This window comes from Tribolium castaneum, chromosome 4 (genome assembly GCF_031307605.1).
Source record: "Tribolium castaneum strain GA2 chromosome 4, icTriCast1.1, whole genome shotgun sequence".
Taxonomy (NCBI): domain Eukaryota; kingdom Metazoa; phylum Arthropoda; class Insecta; order Coleoptera; family Tenebrionidae; genus Tribolium; species Tribolium castaneum.
In genome coordinates, this window is record NC_087397.1 from 1,763,773 (window position 1) to 1,786,044 (window position 22,272).

General features: G+C 37.8%; 2 protein-coding genes across 5 annotated transcripts; one reads left to right on the top strand and one right to left on the bottom strand.

Moving 5' to 3' along the window:
* Positions 1-1,940: 1,940 nt before the first annotated feature.
* On the top strand, positions 1,941-20,253 carry mAChR-B (muscarinic Acetylcholine Receptor, B-type). 4 transcript variants are annotated; one of them, XM_015985417.2, is made up of 6 exons: positions 1,941-2,193; positions 7,572-7,726; positions 17,577-17,962; positions 18,045-19,051; positions 19,304-19,454; positions 19,527-20,253. In XM_015985417.2, the coding sequence occupies exons 2-6, from the start codon at positions 7,632-7,634 to the stop codon at positions 19,907-19,909; spliced, it is 2,022 nt and encodes a 673-aa protein (XP_015840903.1). In that variant the 5' UTR covers positions 1,941-2,193; positions 7,572-7,631; the 3' UTR covers positions 19,910-20,253. The 4 variants fall into 4 exon arrangements, with proteins under 4 accessions (XP_015840903.1, XP_008190280.1, XP_015840902.1 ...); XM_008192058.3 differs by having other exon boundaries at positions 18,045-19,454; XM_015985416.2 differs by having other exon boundaries at positions 19,304-20,253.
* Positions 20,254-21,074: 821 nt separating this feature from the next.
* Positions 21,075-22,270, bottom strand: MED4 (Mediator complex subunit 4). Its single transcript, XM_967688.5, has 2 exons — positions 22,081-22,270; positions 21,075-22,030 (listed from the first exon to the last, which is right to left on the bottom strand). The coding sequence occupies exons 1-2, from the start codon at positions 22,146-22,148 to the stop codon at positions 21,337-21,339; spliced, it is 762 nt and encodes a 253-aa protein (XP_972781.1). The 5' UTR covers positions 22,149-22,270; the 3' UTR covers positions 21,075-21,336.
* Between the last annotated feature and the right edge of the window lie 2 nt (positions 22,271-22,272).

Sequence of the window (22,272 nt, forward strand, 5' to 3'; positions counted from 1 at the left end):
TTACTTTTATACGTCTATATATTCTCTCAATCTTTTATTTTTGTTCTCGTTTTGATTCACTTACCTTGTCTACAATTTTTTTCTCAGAAAAATTGTTGCTCTGATCCGGGTTCGAACACCCGACCTCCACCGTCGTAAGTGGCGCTTATACCACTGGGCCACCGGGGCCCCAGATACTGACCGTGTTTTGCAGATATTTTAACACAAACTTTTTAAATAAATAAACATTACAAACTATATGATTGCAATAATTTACCTAAAACGCAAATATATTCAATTCAAAAGTGGGCGAATTAGCTCGAGAAAACATTTTTTTCCACTTTTTTCAATTTAATTCTCTAATTTTTCATGAGATTCCATCAAAAGATACCGGGCGTATAAGTCAACTAAAGTTTGAAGTTATATTTCACATGAACGTAAAGACGTTCATCTTTTTTTCTCTCAAAACAAAAAGTACGTTTATAATTTAGCGCCTTTACGTACTTTTACTTTTTTTATTATTTTCTTATTTCTGTCAGTTTTATGCTCCGCTTTACTTTTATACGTCTATATATTCTCTCAATCTTTTATTTTTGTTCTCGTTTTGATTCACTTACCTTGTCTACAATTTTTTTCTCAGAAAAATTGTTGCTCTGATCCGGGTTCGAACACCCGACCTCCACCGTCGTAAGTGGCGCTTATACCACTGGGCCACCGGGGCCCCAGATACTGACCGTGTTTTGCAGATATTTTAACACAAACTTTTTAAATAAATAAACATTACAAACTATATAATTGCAATAATTTACCTAAAACGCAAATACTTTCAATTCAAAAGTCGGCGAATTAGCTCAAAAAAAATTTTCTTTCCCTTTTTTTCAATTTAATTTACTAATTTTTCATCAGATTTCATCAAAAAATACCGGGCGTATAAGCCATCTAAGGATTCATATAAAGTTTGAAGTTATATTTCACCTTTACGTTCATCTCTTTTTCTCTCAAAACAAAAAGTACGTTTACAATTTGGCGCCTTTACGTACTTTTACTTTTTTTATTATTTTCTTATTTCTGTCAGTTTTATGCTCCGCTTTACATTTATACGTCTATATATTCTCTCAAACTCTTATTTTTGTTCTCGTTTGTTTCACTTACCTTTGCTACACTTTTTTTCTCAGAAAAATTGTTGCTCTGATCCGGGTTCGAACCCCGACCTCCCCCGTTGTAAGTGGCGCTTATACCACTGGGCCACCGGGGCCCCAGGTACTGACCGTGTTTTGCAGATATTTTAACACAAACTTTTTAAATAAATAATAAATTACAATGTTATTAATTTTTATTAATTTTGTTTAAACCATTTTACGTTTAATAAATTTGGAATTAAAGCATCATTAGATAAGTAAATTTTTACACATTTAGTTTGTACGTATTCGTAATTGATTTTGTGCTTTAGTAGTTTGTGAGGCAATAACCTCGCACAAATTGCAGCATTTAGCAATTGATAAGCGTCAACAACCGAGTAATAATCATCTCGAGGTTGCGACGAAACCACTTTTCCATATCTTGATCACTTTATTACTAGAAATAAACCATTAATTACGTCACGTAGGATCAAAGGTAGTCATCACTAGAAAAGTGGAAAAGCAAAAATAGCATCAGAACAATTCATTTTCATTTCAAATTATACGAGTAATTCTTTAATAATTTTACCAATCTCTAGATAGTAAAGAAGTAAGAAAAAAATATTGGTAGACTTTTAAATAGAGTTTTACTTTTACTAAAATCTAAAATTATAGATATGATTGTGTGAAATTACAATTACAAAAGCCAACTTTGCAGCACCTCGTTCCAAAAACGGAGTTAATGGCAATCAAGCTTTGAAACTTTTTCGTAAAATTGAAAAATCGTGATTGGGGCGCTTGCGCCCTTCGCGTCTGTTTCAAATTGAAATCGCGCGACGCTTTCGCGGACGCTTCACTCGACGTCGGTCTTTCACAAAACACGTATCACAGGTAAACCATGAGAGACTTGAAACTGAAATATCGGTAGAACAGAGACAATGTAGGTTTCTTTGTCACTTCGTGTTTAGGAAACTTCTCGGTGTTTACTGTTCGGTGTTATAGACGATGATGAGGAGTGAGAGACTTACGACGCAAAGTTGAGAAAAAGTTTGATTGAGAGAGTTCGACGGGATTTTAAGACTGTTGCTTCCAGAAGGTGAGACAAACTGAAAAAGTTTTCGCTGTGTTTGTAAATGTAGAGCTCATGTTGGGTCTTAATAACGCAGAGATACATTGTTTGCTCAAGAAATGCTAAATTTAACAAACACGAAAATGGGGGAATGTTTGGAAGCGTAAAGTGTTAAGATACTTTGTGAGAAATTGCAAAGCGCTCTTTGTCTAACATGAAATGAGAAAGCGGCCCAATGTTTTTCCCCATCTATTTTATTTGTCTCGACTTTATTTCATTTTTTATTTTTCCTGCAAATAAAAATTTGCACTAGTCAAAAATGGTGGATGCGCCGGGACAACAATTACAAAATTATGCACCTAATTTTAAAATGCAACTAACCGGACGTGCAAATTAAAATAATTCTATTTCTATTACCGTATGATTTTAAATTGATTATTACAGGTATCACAAAATAATTAATTTTGAAAAATAAACAAAAAATTCCAAATACATAATTATAATATTAGTGCTACAAACGCAATAACAATGTTTAATTGTCAATTATTAACTGTTTATTGGAAACAGTAAAATAATAACGCCAACGCGATTACAATTTTCTATAAATAATATTTCCTAATTTTTCTATTTTTCATATAAAACCTGTTTCACAACGCTGTGTGTATTTAATACTAAACATTGTTGAAAAAAATACGACCAGTTGTAATTAGTGTTTGAAAAGATCGATTTTTGGAACCCCGTATGAGGACAGATTTTCTTTCAAGCATCCCCTTCTCAGCTATTGATCTTTCATCAAGCTAAAACCTCTGATAAGGGAGATTCATATCTGAATAACACGCTGCCATCAGTCGAAATTGTCACCTCGGAATGTGCTATCAGCATCGGAGTTATTCTACTTACACGGCAATCGTCGCTTCATAATTTACGCTGAAAATGTCAATGCATTCCCGATCCAATCTTCGCAGCAGCGACATTTTCCACTGTGGAAAAATCACCCCCAATTCACCTGTCCATCAATTACCTCTTTCAGATTAACGTCGACCTTATCTCTTCCGATTTGCGCCCGACAATGACCCGAAATCCGGAAGCTGGCAACCGCCAAATCAAAAATAAACCTGCATCGATGCAAATGCAACAATTTGCCCTTTAATCACGCTCTTAATTCGCGCAAACTGGGTGACGCTTAAATCTGATTGCTTATTTCCGGCGCGGCGGATGTTTCCTTCGAAAATTTCCGAAGCACAAACGGAAAAATCCGCAGATTTCAATAAATAAACACTCGATTTTGACACAAAAAGATAACGTGCCCAGTTTTTGCCCTTGCACCAATAAATTCGTTTTATTAGTAAGTTGCATGCGGTTAGATCCGGATTTTTATATTTTCGGTCACCTTGACCTTCAGGCTGAGGCGCTTTTTCTCTGTTACTTCTTAGGCAACGGTGAAAAATTATCGTGGAGTTAATTCAGAATCGATATTGGGAATAAACGAACGAAGGGAATTCAGGCACCCCATGCTATTAAATCCGCTTTTGTAATTTATATTTTAATGTAAATCGGTTTTGTTTTTTAAACGTTTAATTACAGCTCAAAATAAACACGACCGGATTTTACACAAAAGCAGATAGTAATTGGGAGAGAGATTAGATTTAGGGCCGCCGTGAAAAATTAGATTGCATGCCGAGTTAGAATTAATCATTTTATTAGGTGTTTTGCTCTCAAATGCTGCTTCATTTGCTCTAAAGTACGTTTTTTGATGGAAGCAATTTATCAAAAATTTATCATGCTTGTAACAGACACGTGCCCTCACAAATCAAAAGTTTCTAGTTAATACTAGACAAATATTTTCAGCAAGGCCTAACATTACTCGAAAGCTCTATTAATAATTTATTAATGTAATGCAGCCCTTGTAAGTAATAAACCCTGATCATTAAAAATTCAAATAGCTGATAATTGCTGTGACACGCATTTCCGAATCAAGGTTTTCATTTAAACCAATATTAAGTCAAGCTCCAGTTAGTAATTTTCTTCCGAAAACAACTTTCCGCATCCATCATCACTTGAATTAAGTCTTCTTGGGCAACCTGTTGTTTACGCCAATCCGTGACTTTATGGAATATCCTTGTCGGAATGTAAATTGTAATTAGAATGCATATACGGCGATTTTTTGATGAGAGTAATGTAACACTTGATTTGCAATTTTCGCCGACATGCAAAGGCTTAGCCGCCGTTTGATTGACACGAATGTAACGACAGAAAATGGGAAACACGCACAGCTAATACCACATACGGTCTGGTCTTTGCATTGATTTTCCACCAGAAATGGGCAACCACAAAAAATCGGAATTATTGCAGCGAGAATTTTGGTGGATGCGCCGGGAAAATAAAAACATTTTGCTGATTTTTCCAAATTGTTTCGTTTTCGTGGAAGAACTCCGGTTGTTTGGGCGTGTCGTACTTTTGTTGGGGCAAAGACCCGTAAACAAGTGTATAATAAACAGCAGCAGGTCCTCGAAAGATGTGTTTTATTGAATCGGCAACAAAGCGACACGGTGTCTGTGTCAGTCGAATCTAAGACGCTTAAACTGATTGTTCATTGTTCTGGATGAGGATTGCTCAATTGGTATCCCCACACAAGTGAATAGAGCCTTTGCATCACTGTCTGTCTCTAGGCGGCTTAATTAAGCTAAAAGTGATTAATATAACGTGACGTATTACTGCTGATTCGGCCCATGTTTGCTCAACAGTTGTAGATGAAAGAAAAAGGGCTAATTGAAATTAAAGATAACGGGCGCTAATTATCCGCCCGGCGGACTACAATTGAAAAAAGCAGCAGTGAAAGAAAAAGTTTCGTCACGACATTTAGACGATTTGTGTGATAACAAGGCACACACGTTATTAGAGGCCGCATTTTCACCAAACGATTTCGTTTCCAAGTTAAGAGACGCGATTTCGAGCACGCAATGACTTTCCAAATCTGATAACTCGGCCCTAAACTAACCATGTAAACTGCGCCAGTCTTGCATGAAACTTCACCTAATGGCAGTTTTATGTCGCGAGGCGCAGACAGATCCGCCAGGTTTTGGCCAAAAAAAGTATTTGCGATTGCTTCCAATGAATAATTCGTAGAAAAAATGTATAAATGTTGATTGGGTGGCATATAATTATAACGAAACATAAAAATATGCAGTTAGAATACAAACAAAAAACTTTTAATAATTAGGTATTATTTAATACAATGTCGATTGTTTATATCGATTTAAAACAAATATTCATAATTTTGTGGTTTAATTTATTGATGAGAATAAACATTGTAATTACAGGAAAATACGTTGTTGTTGTTGCTAGGTTCTAACAAAAACTTTTAAAAAACCCGGCGCATCCACCATGAAATATTACAACATGGTGTGTTTATACAATTTTGGAGCCAAAATTAGAAAGTTTTTAACTTTTAATGCAAAAAAAATTGTTCAATTATTGTAGAAAGTTTACGAGATGTGATATTTTAAATAAGCTCCTGCAAATAAAAATTTGTATAGAAAAATTAAAATACGTCAAAAACTATGAAAGATATTTTTCTAATAAGTACTAACAACAATGATACATTTTAAGTGGCAAATTCAAAAATGCAATAAATCTAAGTGGTTACTTTTTAAAATTAAAAAAAACAAGTTGGTACCAATTTCTCGTAGTTCTGGAAAAACAGCTAATTAAGCTAATAATTTTGTGGGTCATTTTCTTGGTAGGAATAACCATTATATGTACTATTTACAAAAAAATACGCTATTGTTGTTGTTAAAATTTAACAAAAAATAAAATAAACAATATCCCGGCGCATCCACCATTTGTGAATATAGATTTAAAACGGCTATTCATACTTTTGTGGGTCAATATATTAGTAAGAATAAACACTGTATTTACAAGAAAATACGTTATTGTTGTTGTTAGAGTCCAACAAAAAAATTTCAAAACATATTTCGGCGCATCCACCATTTGTGGATATAAATTTAAAACGTCTATTCATAATTTTGTGAGTCAAGTTATTGGTAAAAATAAACATTATATTTACAAGAAAATACGTTATTGTTGTTGTTAGAGCCCAACAAAAACTTTTTTAACAAAATATCCCGGCGCATCCACCATTTGTGAAACATTACAACATCGTGTGTTTATACAATTTTGGAGCCAAAATTAGAAAGTTTTTAACTTTTAATGCAAAAAAATTGTTCAATTATTGTAGAAAGTTTACGAGATGTGATATTTTAAATAAGCTCCTGCAAATAAAAATTTGTATAGAAAAATTAAAATACGTCAAAAACTATGAAAGATATTTTTCTAATAAGTACTAAAAACAATGATACATTTAACTCAATTTTAACTCAAATTCAAAAATGCAATAAATCTAAATGGTTACTTTTTAAAATTAAAAAAAAGTTGGCACCAATTTCTTGTAGTTCTAGAAAAACAGCTAATTTAGCTAATAATTTTGTGGGTCATTTTATTGGTAGGAATAAACATTATATGTACTATTTACAAAAAAAATACGCTATTGTTGTTGTTAAAATTTAACAAAAAATAAAATAAAAAATATCCCGGCGCATCCACCATTTGTGAATATAGATTTAAAACGGCTATTCATAATTTTGTGAGTCAATATATTAGTAATAAACATTGTATTTACAAGAAAATACGTTATTGTTGTTGTTAAAGTCCAACAAAAAAATTTCAAAACATATTTCGGCGCATCCACCATTTGTGGATATAAATTTAAAACGACTATTCATAATTCTGTGAGTCAATTTATTGGTAAAAATAAACATTATATTTACAAAAAAAATACGTTATTGTTGTTGTTAGAGCCCAACAAAAAAATTTCAAAAAATATTTCGGCGCATCCACCATTTGTAAATATAAATTTAAAACGACTATTTATAATTTTGTGAGTCAATTTATTGGTAAAAATAAACATTATATTTACAAGAAAATACGTTATTGTTGTTGTTAGAGCCCAACAAAAACTTTTTAAACAAAATATCCCGGCGCATCCACCATTTTTGAGACCTAGATTTTCATTCCTTGTAAGTAAACCGGTCCACTCTTGTAAATAAACGCCTTGTACTTAATGAAATAAATAGCGCGCGAGCTAATAAAGCGAATCTCGTCGATTGCGGCTCGTCGTCGCTTAAAGAATATTAATATCGAAAGCAGCTATCACATTTCGCCGATCTTTGCTCTGTGAGGGCAGATGTCGTTTCGAGTTACCTCGTAACAAACGAGTTTCCATTATCCCGTTTTTACAGCCTGTCTTAAACTCTCAATTAGGTCATTTCGCTGAAACCGGACCAAAATCCAATAATTTTTATGAAATCGAAATCATTGTTTGTTCGTAATTTCCGAGCGTCTTTCAGGTCGTTCGATGGACCGTTACTAACCATGTCAAAGAGATGAAACAGGGCAGGTGAGGCGATATGGACAACTCCACGGAGCCTTCCTCCCTCATTACCGCCGAAACAAACAGGACCACGCCGGTTTTTACCATCGGACCCGAATTCATCGCACAATGGTACGTATTCAAAAAGTTTATTTTAGCTCCCAACCAAAAATAACAAAATAATTAGCGTGCAAGCATGCAATCGAAATTTTTCATTAGCTTACACCAATCGATAATAATTACGCTCGGTTCTCGATTATTACTAATATTATTAAAAAGTCATCAAGCTCTTAATTACGCCAAACAAGCGGAAAAATAACGCACCCAGTTGACAAGTTACGACGGTTTTAATTCGAGGAGCGAAAGCTCCAAGACGTAAAGGAGTGATTGTTATCAGAAATTATTGATCAGCGGGTTTAACACCTAAAAATGGAGGCCTGCACTTCACAGGATCCAACTTTTCAAATAACCTTAAGCCTATGATTACGTTATTTATGGCGGGATCACAGTTTCAATATAATTCAACACTTAAGATGCTAATATTAACTCTGCTGACCCGAAACGGGGGTTTTAACCATTATTCTCCTGCCAGTAGCGCGTTACCAACATTTTCTGTAAAAACCTTTAGAACAAATTTTCAACATATCTAGTTTTTAGTTTTAGTCGTTTTTAATTAGTGTTTGCGCTTGTGTTCGATTACCGAAAATAGTAATAAATTTCCGCCGTAGCGCGTGATTGAAAATCAACATTTCCTGCTGGAAATCTAATTCGCTATCGAAACGTCAAATTTAAACCGGCTTGATCTGTGTAAATCCGGCGCGGCTTTTATCACTCCATCAGACAATTCGAGTCCATAAAACCTCCGGCAGCATCGCCTTTCAGGTCATCGTAGATCAATTTCTGGCTGAATTGACGTTTAGCCGATTAATTGCGGAAATACGTAAAAGGATGTGTTTGCTTTGACGAGAGCCCACATATTTAGCATTAAATTAGGTCGATTTACATCGGCCAATTGTCTCGCGCGGATTTGCGGCGAATTTTTCCGGAGGTAAACACTCGGCGTTGCTCCTTTGTTGACTCGAGCGAATTATTCATGGCCAAGTCGGGAAGCGGCTCCAGATGCGGATTTAAATACAACTTTGCTAAGCCAATACCGGAGAAATCCGGGATATTATTGCGGTTATTCAGGGCCGGATCGCTTTCCCCCGGAAAAATCGCGCTGACCTTTCGTGGCGCGTATTTCGGGACGTGTGGGCGATTTTTTAAAATAACTATCGACGAATGCTAAACAAAATTAAACGGCTCCATTATCCGCGTGCATTTTTAAAACTGTCTGTCTAAAAACTACTGAATTATTCACAAAGTTGGATGTTGGCTGTCGCTTATCCCGTCCTAATCGCGTAATATGGAGTATCAGTTTGGCGTTGCGTTTGAATAAATAAAGCGTTTGTTTCATTTCCAACTTGTGAGCGAGCTGAACTCGTCGAACTCGTCAAATCATTCGGTTTCTCCAGGAGACACCTGTTTGGCACACGTTTAGGGGAAATGTGAAGGGAAAATAGGCCGTCTAGTGGAAAAGCGAATTATTTCGGTTGGTAGACCTCAGCAAGGCCTCCGAATCCATCGATACCATCCTACCACGCGTACATCCATGTCAAGGTCTGCACAATAAATGTCAGAAGCGGAGCGAATGGGGGTGTAAAAAACACATATTTTTTAATATTCCCAGAAACTGTGGCCAACGTTCATTTTTCAAGGTAGCGAACAAGGGAGGCAGGAGAAATGGACAAATTTACAAAATATATTCTACGTTTTCATGAGGGTTTTAATTCGATTTGAAAACTGTTTAATAATTTTTTAATTTAAAACATTTCTTGTATCAGCCTTGGCTTTGGAATAAAAAACAGGTTAATTTTGTTTTAAAAAATTTTTTTTTATCTTAATTATTATAATTGTATTTATTAAATCTTGCAGACCGACAGTGTAGATTTTAAATATTTGTGTAAAAGTTCTACTTTTTTAGAATTCTTATAGTTTTTTGTAATACATTAAAAAAATGTGTTTTTGTCAAAAAAATCAAATTATTTCAAAAACTAAACAGAATTGACTATTTTATTCGCATCTAAAGCGTTCTGTGAGAAAAACCGACCCTTAAACCGGTTCGCATTTGTCTCAGGGAGTAATTGACCAATAAAAATATAAAAATCACCTCCTACTTGTTTATCTGGTGCATAAAAAATTGCAAGATGATTAAAGCGTTTGTCATTTGATATCGGGGAGGGAGATTGCACTCCCAACTGTAAAATAGACCAGTCATAAAGCGGTTAAAACTGAGCAAAAAATAGTTGTTGAACTATTTTGTAAATGTCGTCCAAATCACCTAGAATTCTTTACTTTCTATGAAAATTTCACGTTTTCTATTACACTTGGGTTCAAAAGTCGTGAATAAATTTTCGGAAGTTTTTAGCGAAAACTTCTTTTTTGACAGTTTTTAACTTCCTAGTGATATTAGCCAAATTTGTCGAAAACTCTCGACGCAAATTATTCGCGAACAAAACATTTTGTATATTGTGTGCGAGGCAATTTTGCAAAATGTGCGAGCCAGAAGCAGGCCAAGAAAATCGATCAGGTGGCAAATTTTCTTTTTGATGTGATCATTAAAGCTCCCAGAAGAGGAAGCCGAGGCAGAGATAAGGCCGGTGTGGGCCTGTAAACATGCATGCTTATAGCCAACAAAAACTTCCATTAGGTCCCAAACAAAAAACGCCGCTTTAAAACTTCAACTTGGACATCTGTCTCGCAACCAATAAGCCACAAGCGCGACATCGAACACAACTCTATTCTCTCACCAAACAGGAGTTCAAAATTTAATTCGGAAAGCAATCCGTGGCGGCCTACACTTACTTAAAATTTTATTGATCCCGTGGCGTGTCTCAGCGAGTTTTGACTTATTTTGCATATCACGGCTGGGAAATAATCTCGTTAAGGAGAGTATCGGTTCAAAAATAGAAACCTGACTTGATAACAAACTGCTTCTTGTTCATTTGTAGCCGGTATTGTACGAATTCGCTTTTCCAGCTTCTCACCCAACTATTGTGTGTGTGTCGTATATCTTCATCTGGCAACGGCATTGTGTCTGATCTCCATTGTCGGGCATCACAACCCTTCGTGATATCGCACAGTGTGAATAAGTAGCCCGGCCACAGGAATTTTTTTCATAATAGCGCGGCATATTAGGGTTGTATGCGTTTGCACTCGAAGATGAATTAAAGACAGTTGTGTCGACTTCTCAATTAGGAGCGAGTTTTACGTTCGACGGAACGATGCAGCGGTGCATATTCAAGCCTCCAGATTGAGATAGAATTGCGGCGTGGAGAGGATATTTCTCATCCAGCTTCATTTATATTTCACGCTCGGCCCTGAATGCTGCTTCAGTAAAATATAAAAGGTGCGGCTCTATACGCCTCGAGAAAGGTTCGGACTTTTTGTTAAAGTCTTCAAATAGAATTTAAATTAGACGAGAGTCGAAGAATTTACCGCAAAGCGGATCGGTTACTAAGAATTTGAGAGCTTGTTGATAGTGAGATTACGAGAATTGCAAGTGTAAAGTTTTCGCGGTTGTGTGGAGAGTTGTAAGTTAAGCTTTGTACGATTTGCCTCATGATTATTCGCTCTATGTCGCCGTTTTGTCTCCTGGGAGGAATTCAAATGAGGACACGATACTTTGCACACGTACGACCTATTTGTACCGCAACAAGAAATACACTTACATGGCAAAAAACGATACAGTTAAAACGATTACTGCCAAAGCACTCGACTGAACGAGCCGAAGAGCCAATATTTTTATAAAAACTTTTCAAACACTCTAATACATCTCCTGGGGTTTATGAAAGAAAGAAAAAATACCTCAAAGACAGTTTATTTCAAGAGCGCAATTCACAATAACTCCAACTGCTTCAATAACAAATCAAAAACAATTGTTACATTTTCCGAAATATAGTCTTACAAGATCGGTTTCTCAAGTTTTACGTTTTAATGGAATTTATTTTCTTTTTATTTCAAAGTTGATATTTTATTATGCCTCGCTAACTTTACTCAAAAGTTAGAAATTGTTTTCAGTGGCTCTCCACAATATTAAAATCTTTGATATTAAACTTTATTACAGTACATTCACTAATTTTTTTACAGTAGAGTCCCGTTAAAACGAAAACAGTTAGTTTTATCCGAAGTTCGCAACAAGCAGTAAATTTAGAAAAGTATTTTTTACCAATTATTATTACGTTACGTATGAAATAAATAAAATAATAAAAGATGAAATAAAAAATTATTTATTGTAAAAAAAATTCTTTAGGAAACGGTAATATATAGCTCAAAAGAAGTGAAAATAACTTAACTTGTATCTGAATATTCATAATTTTTGAGATTAGAGAGTTTTGGTCGGCAAATAAATTTGGGACCAACAAACTTTTCTAAAAAAGTTTAGAAAATAAAAATTGGTAAGTAAATTGATTAGTAATTTTTTTTTATTTTTATAATTTTTGCAGTCCCGTCCGTAATCTCAGACATAAAATATTATTCTTATTTCTAATTTCAAAATTTTTTATTTCCACTGTCTAATTTTAATATTCTAAAGTCCTTAATAATCAGAACTTACCTGAATAAATTTTTTAGAGCTATTTTTACACATTTTTTTGTCCCGTCCGTCATTAAAAATCTATTAAAAAATATTTGTTGAAATTAGTGCTTCTTGAATTAATATAATTTTATAAAGATTGTTTGACGATAAAAATTTGAAGTATTTTTTTGTGTCCCATCCGCCATCAGTTTATATTTCTTTTTCCTGCTTGTATTTCAAATTATAAAAATGTGGCTCTAACTTTAGGTTGCAAATAATTTGACTGGTACTAAGTTCCTATAAAGAAAAATTCACTCCTACTGATACTGTTAGTAAAAACCGAAAATAAAATCTAAAAAGTGTCCCGTCCGCTGCATGTTGTCAGTCTCAACATTCGGTGAAAAGTTTTTCTGAAATTACAAAAAAGCCTAGTTGTCTAAAAAATGAATTAAACTTGTGTTCGGCCAACGCAGCGAATGTCATGTGGTGTCATTACCGCAAAAATTATTTCTGTCGTTTACCTACAAATAAAAGCTACTTGGATATTATCTCTGTATGCAAATGTAAATTCAAAACTTGGAATATAGTGGCACCCGTGGCGCATTGTCTGCTAATTTACTACAACCGTAGTTGTTACGAAGTAAATTTAAACTTTGTTCATACGAATTATCTTTCAGGATGTGTTTAACACTGGCTCAAATGTTAATAAAATACTTCCGCATTCCTTCAAACAAACACTTGAAATATGACTATAGTCGGGGATAAATTATTCGATAGCTTAATTAAGTTTTTGAGCACGTGCAAGTGTTCGGTCGTAAATTTACAACTTTTGAATTTATTATTGTCTGGAGATGCTTCACTTGAATAGGTAATTGATTTAAAAGTTTTAGGGTGCTCTAGAGAAAACATTTTTAATTTTTTCCCGCTCCGCTGTAATCAATCGACAAAATGTCGTGTTCGCTCAATAAAGAATTAAATCGAAATGAGCGTTATTTAAAAGCCAATCAATCGGTTTATGTGTCGTAAAAGAGAACAGACTTGTAAAACAGGAAACGAAGCTGTTTATGGAATGCTGGAAGATCCGTCCAAATTTTGCCGAAATCCTGTCGTGACGAGCAAAACCCATTTCTATTTAGTGGTCCTCTGGTTAATCTGGCTTTGTGCAGAGTAACGCTACGAGTTGTAAAACAGACGATTCCGTCGAAAAATCCCCCGAAACGGGAAATCGCTTTATCTCGGAAATGTTGAAACGAGACGAAATGACGCTTCTTTGGACATGCGAATCATCTTTTATAGAACGCGAGGGACTTGTTCAATGTGCCATAATGCTTTACAGATTTAAGCCGACCTTAGAAATCTGGATTATGATGGATTTTGTGTCTTGACGTCCTACATCTGCACCATGAATAGGGTGAAAGTGTCTGTGAAAAATTTCGTTTCGCCGAGAAAAGAGCGCACTAAAACCGAAATTATTGCGGCTTTATCGGCTATCTTTGATATGGTAATTGGATGCTCTATCATTTATTTCTAGTGATTACGAGCTGTATCAAAAAGTGCCCACGTTATTTTGCAAAATGGAATGTCATCTGCTTTAATCAGGCCGGCCGCGCATTTCGAATAAATTAAAAGAGGGATGATTCATTTTTTATTTAACCGATTTCATCTCGTTTCGCAATTTTTTAATCAACTACAACCGGATTAAACTTAACACGATTTCCCGAGATTTCTTATTTCGCACTCATTTGAGCTTCTGGCGGAGTCAATGACGAAATATCAGCGCTTCAGCAAAACAACGATAAATTGACTCGAGTTGAATTAAGTCTTTATTGCGTACACAAAGCAATATAAAGTTACTTTCAAGTGTACGTGCAGCAATTTTTAATCTTATGGTTTGTCAGCCTTCCACTCCGCTTAAACGGATACACATCTAATATGTTCCGAAACGACATTCCATTTCTCTCCCCCGGGATCAGAACGCCGCCGCACGAGTATCATGAAAAATGTAGATATGATAAAAGATTTTTTCCTTCTCGACGTGTTATTTATGGGGATACATTTTCTAGTAGAACTGCTTCAACAAGTGGAAAACACTTTGTTTGATTTGCTCGCTCGTCGCGCATTGTTCGAGTCCTAATTATTGTTCAAGATTCGCAGTTTTGTAATGAATCCAAATTCAAACATAGAACGAGCAAATAAAAGAGAACACTAACAATGCTTCCACGGATGACGTGTAAAGATTCATTAGCAGCATAAAGGCGCGTCTAGAAACTTTACACACGTTTTTTCACTAATATGCTTTTCATTTGCGTTCGGAAACTTGAAAATTCGGCGCTGATTTCCATTGAATCGAGCTTTGAATGGCTTAACAGAAATAAGCCATTTATACCGGCGAGCAATTAAAAGTAGAGCACAAGCTTTCATTTTGCTATTAAGCACTCAAAAACAATTTACGTTCGAAAGGCCATTAAATGTAGCGATGGCCGGGCGTTTTATCTTTCATGCCTTCTCGGCCACAAGTGGTTGACGCGTCTTTTTTGAAAACCTTGACAGTGGTAAAAATGGTGGATGCGCCGGGCGAGTTATAATTTTTGCTCCCCAGATGTTGTTTCACGCCATTTTCTTGTTTTGTACGCGTTATGAACGGCACGCTTTTAATTGGGTCATGTTTTTTAACACCCAATCAGTGTTGGTTTGGTCGGAATCATCCGTTAACTGCCTTAAAGTTTGACGCGCATCACCTGTCACTTAACAGCATTTGTATGTTTCGATATAATACGTAAGCAGTAGTTTGAAACGTGTTACAGCGAATGGAACAATGAGTTGTCATGTATATTGAAGGGGATTATATTCACAAATCAATTATTACAGCTCGAACAATGCCGTTTCGAAGCACAGATACCGCAAAAAATCGATTCTGCAAATGTGGCAGAGCGTGAAAGAAAAAGGGACAATGGGCGTGAATAAGTAAGAGAGGATTAAATTTTGATTGGCGCTGGGCCGAGGTCAGTGCTGGTAAAAAATAGCAACACCTCGTAGGTAAATCGAGATGAGTTCGATTTTTTTCGTGAGTTATGGACGGGTTGCGCCCTCGATTCATCTTCCAGGTCGGAAAATGACCTCGAATTTATCCTCATGACTACATAAAATTGGCTCGAGGCGGCTGAAAAACCAAGTTTTCGGTATTGTCTTGTAGTTTGGATAAAGTACACAACGTCTGCCGACTACACAGGCAATAAACTCCCTCTCCACGGTGTTTGCTTTGACGCAACACATTAGGGGATGAAACCGTCAAGACCTTTCCACTGTCGAGTGACGAATATGACCCCTAATATTAAATCACTTTTTCCCACTTGCGCAAAACTCGACTAATTAAAATGCTTTGTTTGCACTCTTTTATGAATTTTTCCTTGTAATGCTATTGGTCCGGCGCAAATATTGTTAACTCGCTGCAACGATTAATGAAATTTCCTAGTTCATAATGAGATCAAAATTCGATTTGTATTAAGCTCTAATGTGTGGTGCTTTGTCCCTGGCATTTAATTATTACATAGGCGGAAAGTTTACATCGTTGGAGCGAGCCATACAAATTAATAAATTGCGCTAGCCACTAGTGTTGACAGAACACTAATAAAAGCTCACAACAAAATGCCCCACCGACGAAAAATAAACCCTTTTATATTTCGCGTCTTAATAAGGATATTCAAGCCAGTGGCGTAGTCAAACTGTTTCACAATCCGGAAACAACTTCACTAAATGGAAAAAACATAATGTATGCCATGAGACTTCCATCATTAAGTATTGATTTTTAAGCACTCGGAGCAATAATAAGTGCCTGTCTCTTATAGCTAAGAGAATAAAAGGGAAAAATGTTATTACAAATCCATTTGTAGAGAAACAAAGCGAATCGATAATTTCTAAAAATTTCTTTCTTCCTTATTATAAAAATCCAATTTTAATTCAAGTACTTTTTTAATCGGGCATCGAAATTTAATTTTGCCCTCCCGTCCCATTCGGAATGAATGCGGAGCGTTTCCGCTCCATTTCTTCACGGCAATAAAAGTGCCTTTTTCTCCCCGTGTTTGCATTCGGTAAAATAATCAGCTAAGACGGCAACCGATATCTTGTGTAAGCTTCAAAATCTAATAAGCAATTTAGTTTGGAGATTATGATGTTAAGATGATGATATTGGAGGGAAAGTGATGACTTAAATGCGCTCCGAGCGGTATTAGACACTCCTGGGGGAAATACATTTAGGATCGTCTATTTCTTCAATTAAAACGCAACCCTGAGCGAAATATTTTCCACGATTTTGGTCAAGTTTTCGTAATTACTTCACCGACACGACACTATCTGATTTTACACATTAATCGAATATCGACCGCAGGTTTCCCTAAGAAGTGCCATTGTTGCAGGCCTGATAAAGCGCCGCATTGTATGCTAAAAGCTGGCATAATTCAGGGAATGTCAAGGTTTCAAAAGACAATTTAATAAACGCGCGGTGAATCGGGCGGTTACGGAAGATTTCATTCTTATTTTTCTATCAGAGTGTTTGTTCTGTAACATAGACGTTACTAATAGACGGGAAATGGAACTTGGGCCGAAAAAACTTCAACGGCCAAACTGTGACGTATCAATTAAGATAGCAAAGTAAGTGGAGAGATTTATCGGAGGCCTATTAAGCTTAATTGCAGAGCAATTACTGAGCTGTCTACTTATGTCAACATCAAATAATACCTGCGCTGATTGCAGATACCACAAACTTTGAGAACTATTTCGCTTAGGATATTGGCTAGCTAGAGACAGTCGTTAAAATAAAATCTTGATACTTTTATTTGTAACATTTTTATAAACTATACAAACAGCCAATAATTACACAAATAATAGTAATAGTTTCCAAATTAAATTGTTGCGGTAAAAAGCTGCATTGCAGTGTTTCAGCAACAGCAAATTAAAGCCAGCACTGGAGGCGTTTCTTGCCTAGGGCCCATAATTTTTTGATGAAATTCGGTTAGTGTATTAGGAGAAAGAGTGAATTTAATTAGAGCCCAAGTCGTGCGTCCAATTTATCCCCGTTTGGCGCTCGCAAAAAACGGGATTGCCTTCTGTCGTTCGTTATAAAAATTCGCTGATAATTACCGAGCAGGTTACGATCACCCGATGGCAAAGTTTTGCGTTCGGAAGAAGCGTCATAAGCATCAGTCGGCGTTAATGAAGCTGTTCGCTCAGCCGGTCGTGTAATGAAGGCAAAACCGTCCCGGAATTCCGCTCCTCCACCTCAACCAGATATTACATGGCTCATATCGAAGCGGACCGTTTCTCTCGAAATTGAATAAAAAAAAAAACGCGTTCAATCCAACTTTGTTGCAGGAAACTTCAGAAACAACGAGAGAAAATCTGCAAAACTGTCTACAGCGGAATTCTTTCGTTCGGCGAATGCACGCAAGCACTCAATTCCACCACCGTTTTCAAGACGTGGGATCCGCTCAACATCCTGGGGAACGACTCCAACATCGACTTTCTCGAAGCTAATGCCACCAAGAACGGATCCAGCGACTTTGCTCCCAGTGTAACGCCTCACTTGCCGCCCTTCGAGCTCTGGCAAACCATCCTCATTGCGATCTGTTTAGGACTGTGCATTATTCTGACGGTTGCCGGGAATATACTGGTCCTGCTGGCCTTCATCGTCGACAGGAACATCAGGCAGCCCAGCAACTACTTCATAGCGTCGCTTGCCGCCACCGATATGCTCATAGGTGACACAATTTTAACAAGTCTTGTAATTTATTTGAGAAAATTGTCAATCATTGAGATAGTGAACAGAGTGGTTGGTTCCAGGCACCGTTTCCATGCCCTTTTACACCGTCTACGTGCTGATGGGTTCCTGGGACTTGGGACCCCTTCTGTGCGACTTGTGGCTGTCCGTTGATTACACAGTTTGTTTGGTTTCCCAGTACACTGTACTTCTCATAACAATCGACCGTTTTTGTTCGGTGAAAATCGCAGCAAAGTACCGAAGTTGGCGGACGAAACCACGAGTGGTTTGGATGGTTACCATCACGTGGATCATACCGGCACTTTTGTTTTTTATTAGTATATTTGGTTGGGAGCACTTTATCGGTTATAGAGATTTGGAGCCGGGACAATGTGCCGTACAATTCCTCAAAGACCCCATTTTCAACACTGCTCTTATCATAGGTTATTACTGGACGACTTTGATTGTTCTTTTTATTTTGTACGGAGGGATTTATAAAACTGCCTACGATATGCAGAAGAAAAGTGAAGCGAAACAGAGGAAGATGCAGTCTATGGTGGCGTTAAGTGCAGGAGCGATGTCAGGAATGGCAGGACGAGCAGCAGGAATTGGTCTGTCGAAGACTCAGAGTACTTTACTGAGCCAGGATAAGCCACAGACAATCGCCGCAGTTGTGAATAACCAATCGGGAATTACAGGAAATAATTTGACTTTGAAGGAGGATTCTAGTCAGAAAACTAGTTCTAGTAAAAGTAGCACGACAGTGACCACGACGACGACAACAGCCGATACGAACAACGTGGAGAGGAAAAACTTGTGTCTTCCTACAGGTCAAACGTCTAGCGGTGACCAAGACAAGTCTGAGAGGTCGAGCAGCCCGGCATTCGAATCGGACGAGGACAGTTCAGCCCAACACCAAACCAAGAAGCGCTCTTCCATAGTAGGGATAGTGGTACAGAGCAGCGCCCCCCTCCACATGTTCGAGAACAACAATCGCGTGAACGGCGGCATCCCCTCCAGCCAACCAGAGAAGCGCTCGCCCACTCTGCCTCAGATCTCCGAGCAGAGCTCGGCCAATCCGCAAAAGCCGGTAGGTTGCTCCGCCCCTCTTCAGCCCTCCCCTTCGCCAAAATCGACTCACAGCATCATTCCGCCCCCCGAGCAGTTCCAGAGTAGCCCCCCCGGACGCCCCCGCAACTTGCATGTGACCCCTTACGACGCCCTCGTCGGCCTAGACGGCGCCGACTTGCGGTACATGGACGAGAGCTCGGTCGTTGTCCCCTCCCCTTCGTGCGAAAGCCCCCCCTCGACGCCCCCTCCCACTAACGCGTCTTTGCTCCAGACGACGCTGATCCGCACGACTAGGAAAGTCAACACGGAGGTGACTCTGAGCTCTGACCGGCCTATCACCAGTGTTTGCGAGCTGTCGGTTGATGGCGCGAGGGACTCCGACCCCAGCACCCCCTGCGGCCTCTCCGCCATCAGCCAGACAGGTAATGCGGCCGCCATCATGGCGGCGACGACCATTGTCGAAGTCAGCAGAAATAAAACTTTTACTAAAACAGACACGGACGATAACGGCGCCGCCAAGAGGGATTTCGTCAAAAACATCGGCAAGAAGCTAAAGGGGAAGAAGAAGAAGGCGGTGGTACCGTTCGGGGGGTTCGGGAGGCAGAAGTCCAAGTCGGAGAACAGGGCCAGGAAAGCCCTCAGAACCATCTCATTCATTTTGGGAGCTTTCGTCATCTGCTGGACCCCATACCATATTTTTGCTCTCGTCGTGGGATTCTGCTCGGACCCACCGTGCGTCAACGGACACGTTTACATGTTCTCCTATTTCCTTTGCTACGCCAACAGCCCCCTTAATCCCTTCTGTTACGCTCTTGCCAACCAACAGTTCAAAAAGACTTTTACTAGAATTTTAAAAGGTGATCTACATTTGACGTAAACGGCGATAATTTCGTAGTACCACCTCCTGACTAGGAACTATTTTCTTTTAAACATTACTTACTGTACTTAATACTCGTGCATAGCATTCGTTCAGGTCAATAATTACCAAAAGACAATAATATATTTATAGGAATCCTAAATTAGCTCATTAGAGGTACCACGCTGGTTTTACGCGGGACCCAAGCTTCACTAAATTATTTTAATATTTTGTAAATACACGCCTTTAGCTACAAAATGTACTTTAGTGCGCAAATACATGTAATAATTAATTGACAGTTCGGAAAATGTGGTACTGTATATATCTGTAAAGTTAAGTGTATAAGAAACCCGATTATTTATAAGTACGTAATGACAGTCTGCTGTACTGAGCCCTACCAGCTCACTCTCATTACGTTTCCAGTCCTTTGAAAACGTGCTCTAGGCGAATCAAATGAGAGTATTTTTCTTGATATTTGAGTAAATTAGGTAACAAGAGAAATTCCGTTTGTTGCAAAGGTACTATTATTTTTGGAAAGTTGAGACACTTTGTGCTGTTCTACAATAAGTGCATCGCCACTACCTTAACACATGGTAATAATGGGAGTAGAGCTGTTAAAAAAGAATCAGTTATTGTCGATATTCATTAAAGCGTTGTTTAATCAAAGTGCATTGTTAAGCTCAAGCACCACCAGTTGATCAAGCCTTGGAAATGAGTCGCCTGTATGTTATTGATTTATTGATACCCATATCGCGTAATAATGACAATAAATAACTCGTTTGTTAAAGTATTTCGAAAAATTGATTACAGTTGGAAACTTATCATTATCGATACTGTGATACGATAATGTCATTGTTAAGAATATCGATAATATTCGGTGACTTTCTCTCGTTTTTCAGCCCTAGCTCTGCTGTAATAACGCGGTTTAATTTTCAAATTATCACACTACGACCCTGTGATAAAAAACTCACATATCCGATAAAAATTTAAATCAAAAAACCTACTTGTAAATTTGTACCTATCATAAAGACGCAATCAAAACAACAAACTTGTTTTTATAGAAAGTGAGTGTTGTTTAGAAATTTCAGAAAATGAGAAACTGCTTCATTTTTGTGATTATCATTTCATCAAACAATAAATTTGAATCACTTCAGCTTGTAGGGAATAATTAAATAATAGACGTTGGTATTACAATGAAATGTGTTTTATTTTCCTTCCATTATAAACAAACATAAGAAAACAATATTCGTCAGACGCAAACAAAGATCTTATCTAAACTGTCACGAAGAGTTGATTGATGAGATAAGCAGACAAGACTTTTTCCCCAAATAGCCGCCTCAATCTATTGATTTATCATTTTATTTCCCCTCATGGTATACTCTCCACACAAACTCGCTTAATTTTTTTATATAAATATGATGAATCAAGTCCAGGGAAAAAACACAAAACTACTGAGAATCGCTTGAGGAACTGCTGCTGGAGTCCGTGGACATGACCTCCACATCCTCGGTCTCCTGTTTATGGTTCCGCGTGTCCATCGGGACACTCCCTTGCCCCACACTCATGTGAATCTCCCCCGAGGGATGCCATGCAAATTGATTTTGTTGCGCGGCGGGTATTTCCCCCGGGTGCCCCTGTCTATGTAAATCTGACAAACTGTTCTGCTGTTGCAACAAATGCCCGTTAATTGGATCGCTCATCAGCCGCCCCAGCAGCCCCAACCGCATCTCAATATCGGTGGGGTACGGCCGGCGCGGGTCCCCCTGTTGCCACGTCAAGGGGGCACATATCGCATTAGACGCGCTAATCCTGTGCGCAAATTTGATAAGTTCCTCGGACGAGACCGGCCGTTTATTTGCGCGGGAAATGGACTGGAGTTTCTGGTTGGCTTGATAAATCGCAGTGGCCAGGATTTGCTCGGCCTCTTTGAGCTGTTTTTGCAAGTTGTTAATGTCGTTGTCCTGACGCTCCACTTCGGCCTTCAAGATGTCCATTTTTTTGTCGATTTGCGCCTGTTCAGCGGCCAGTTTAAGGGTTTCAGTCAGTTCGGTGTTTTTGGCCACCAAAAGCTCGGTCAGTTGAGCGTATTCAGGGCCGGAAAGCTTGAGGTGCTTGGGGGCGATTGAATTCTCGATTATTTCTCTAAAAAACGCAAATAAAACCATACGAAATGACCCGAAAGGGGGACGTACTTGGAGATTAACTCAATATCGTCGAGGATGTAAAGGAGTTTTTCCTTCGTGCTCATTTGAGACGACATAATGATGGGGAAAAACACTCACGGGTTTAAATATTAAACGAAATAATCAATTGAACAGTTTTTATTTCGAACACAACCTCAAATACACAAATGTCAAAATAACGCGCACACTGCGATGCCATCT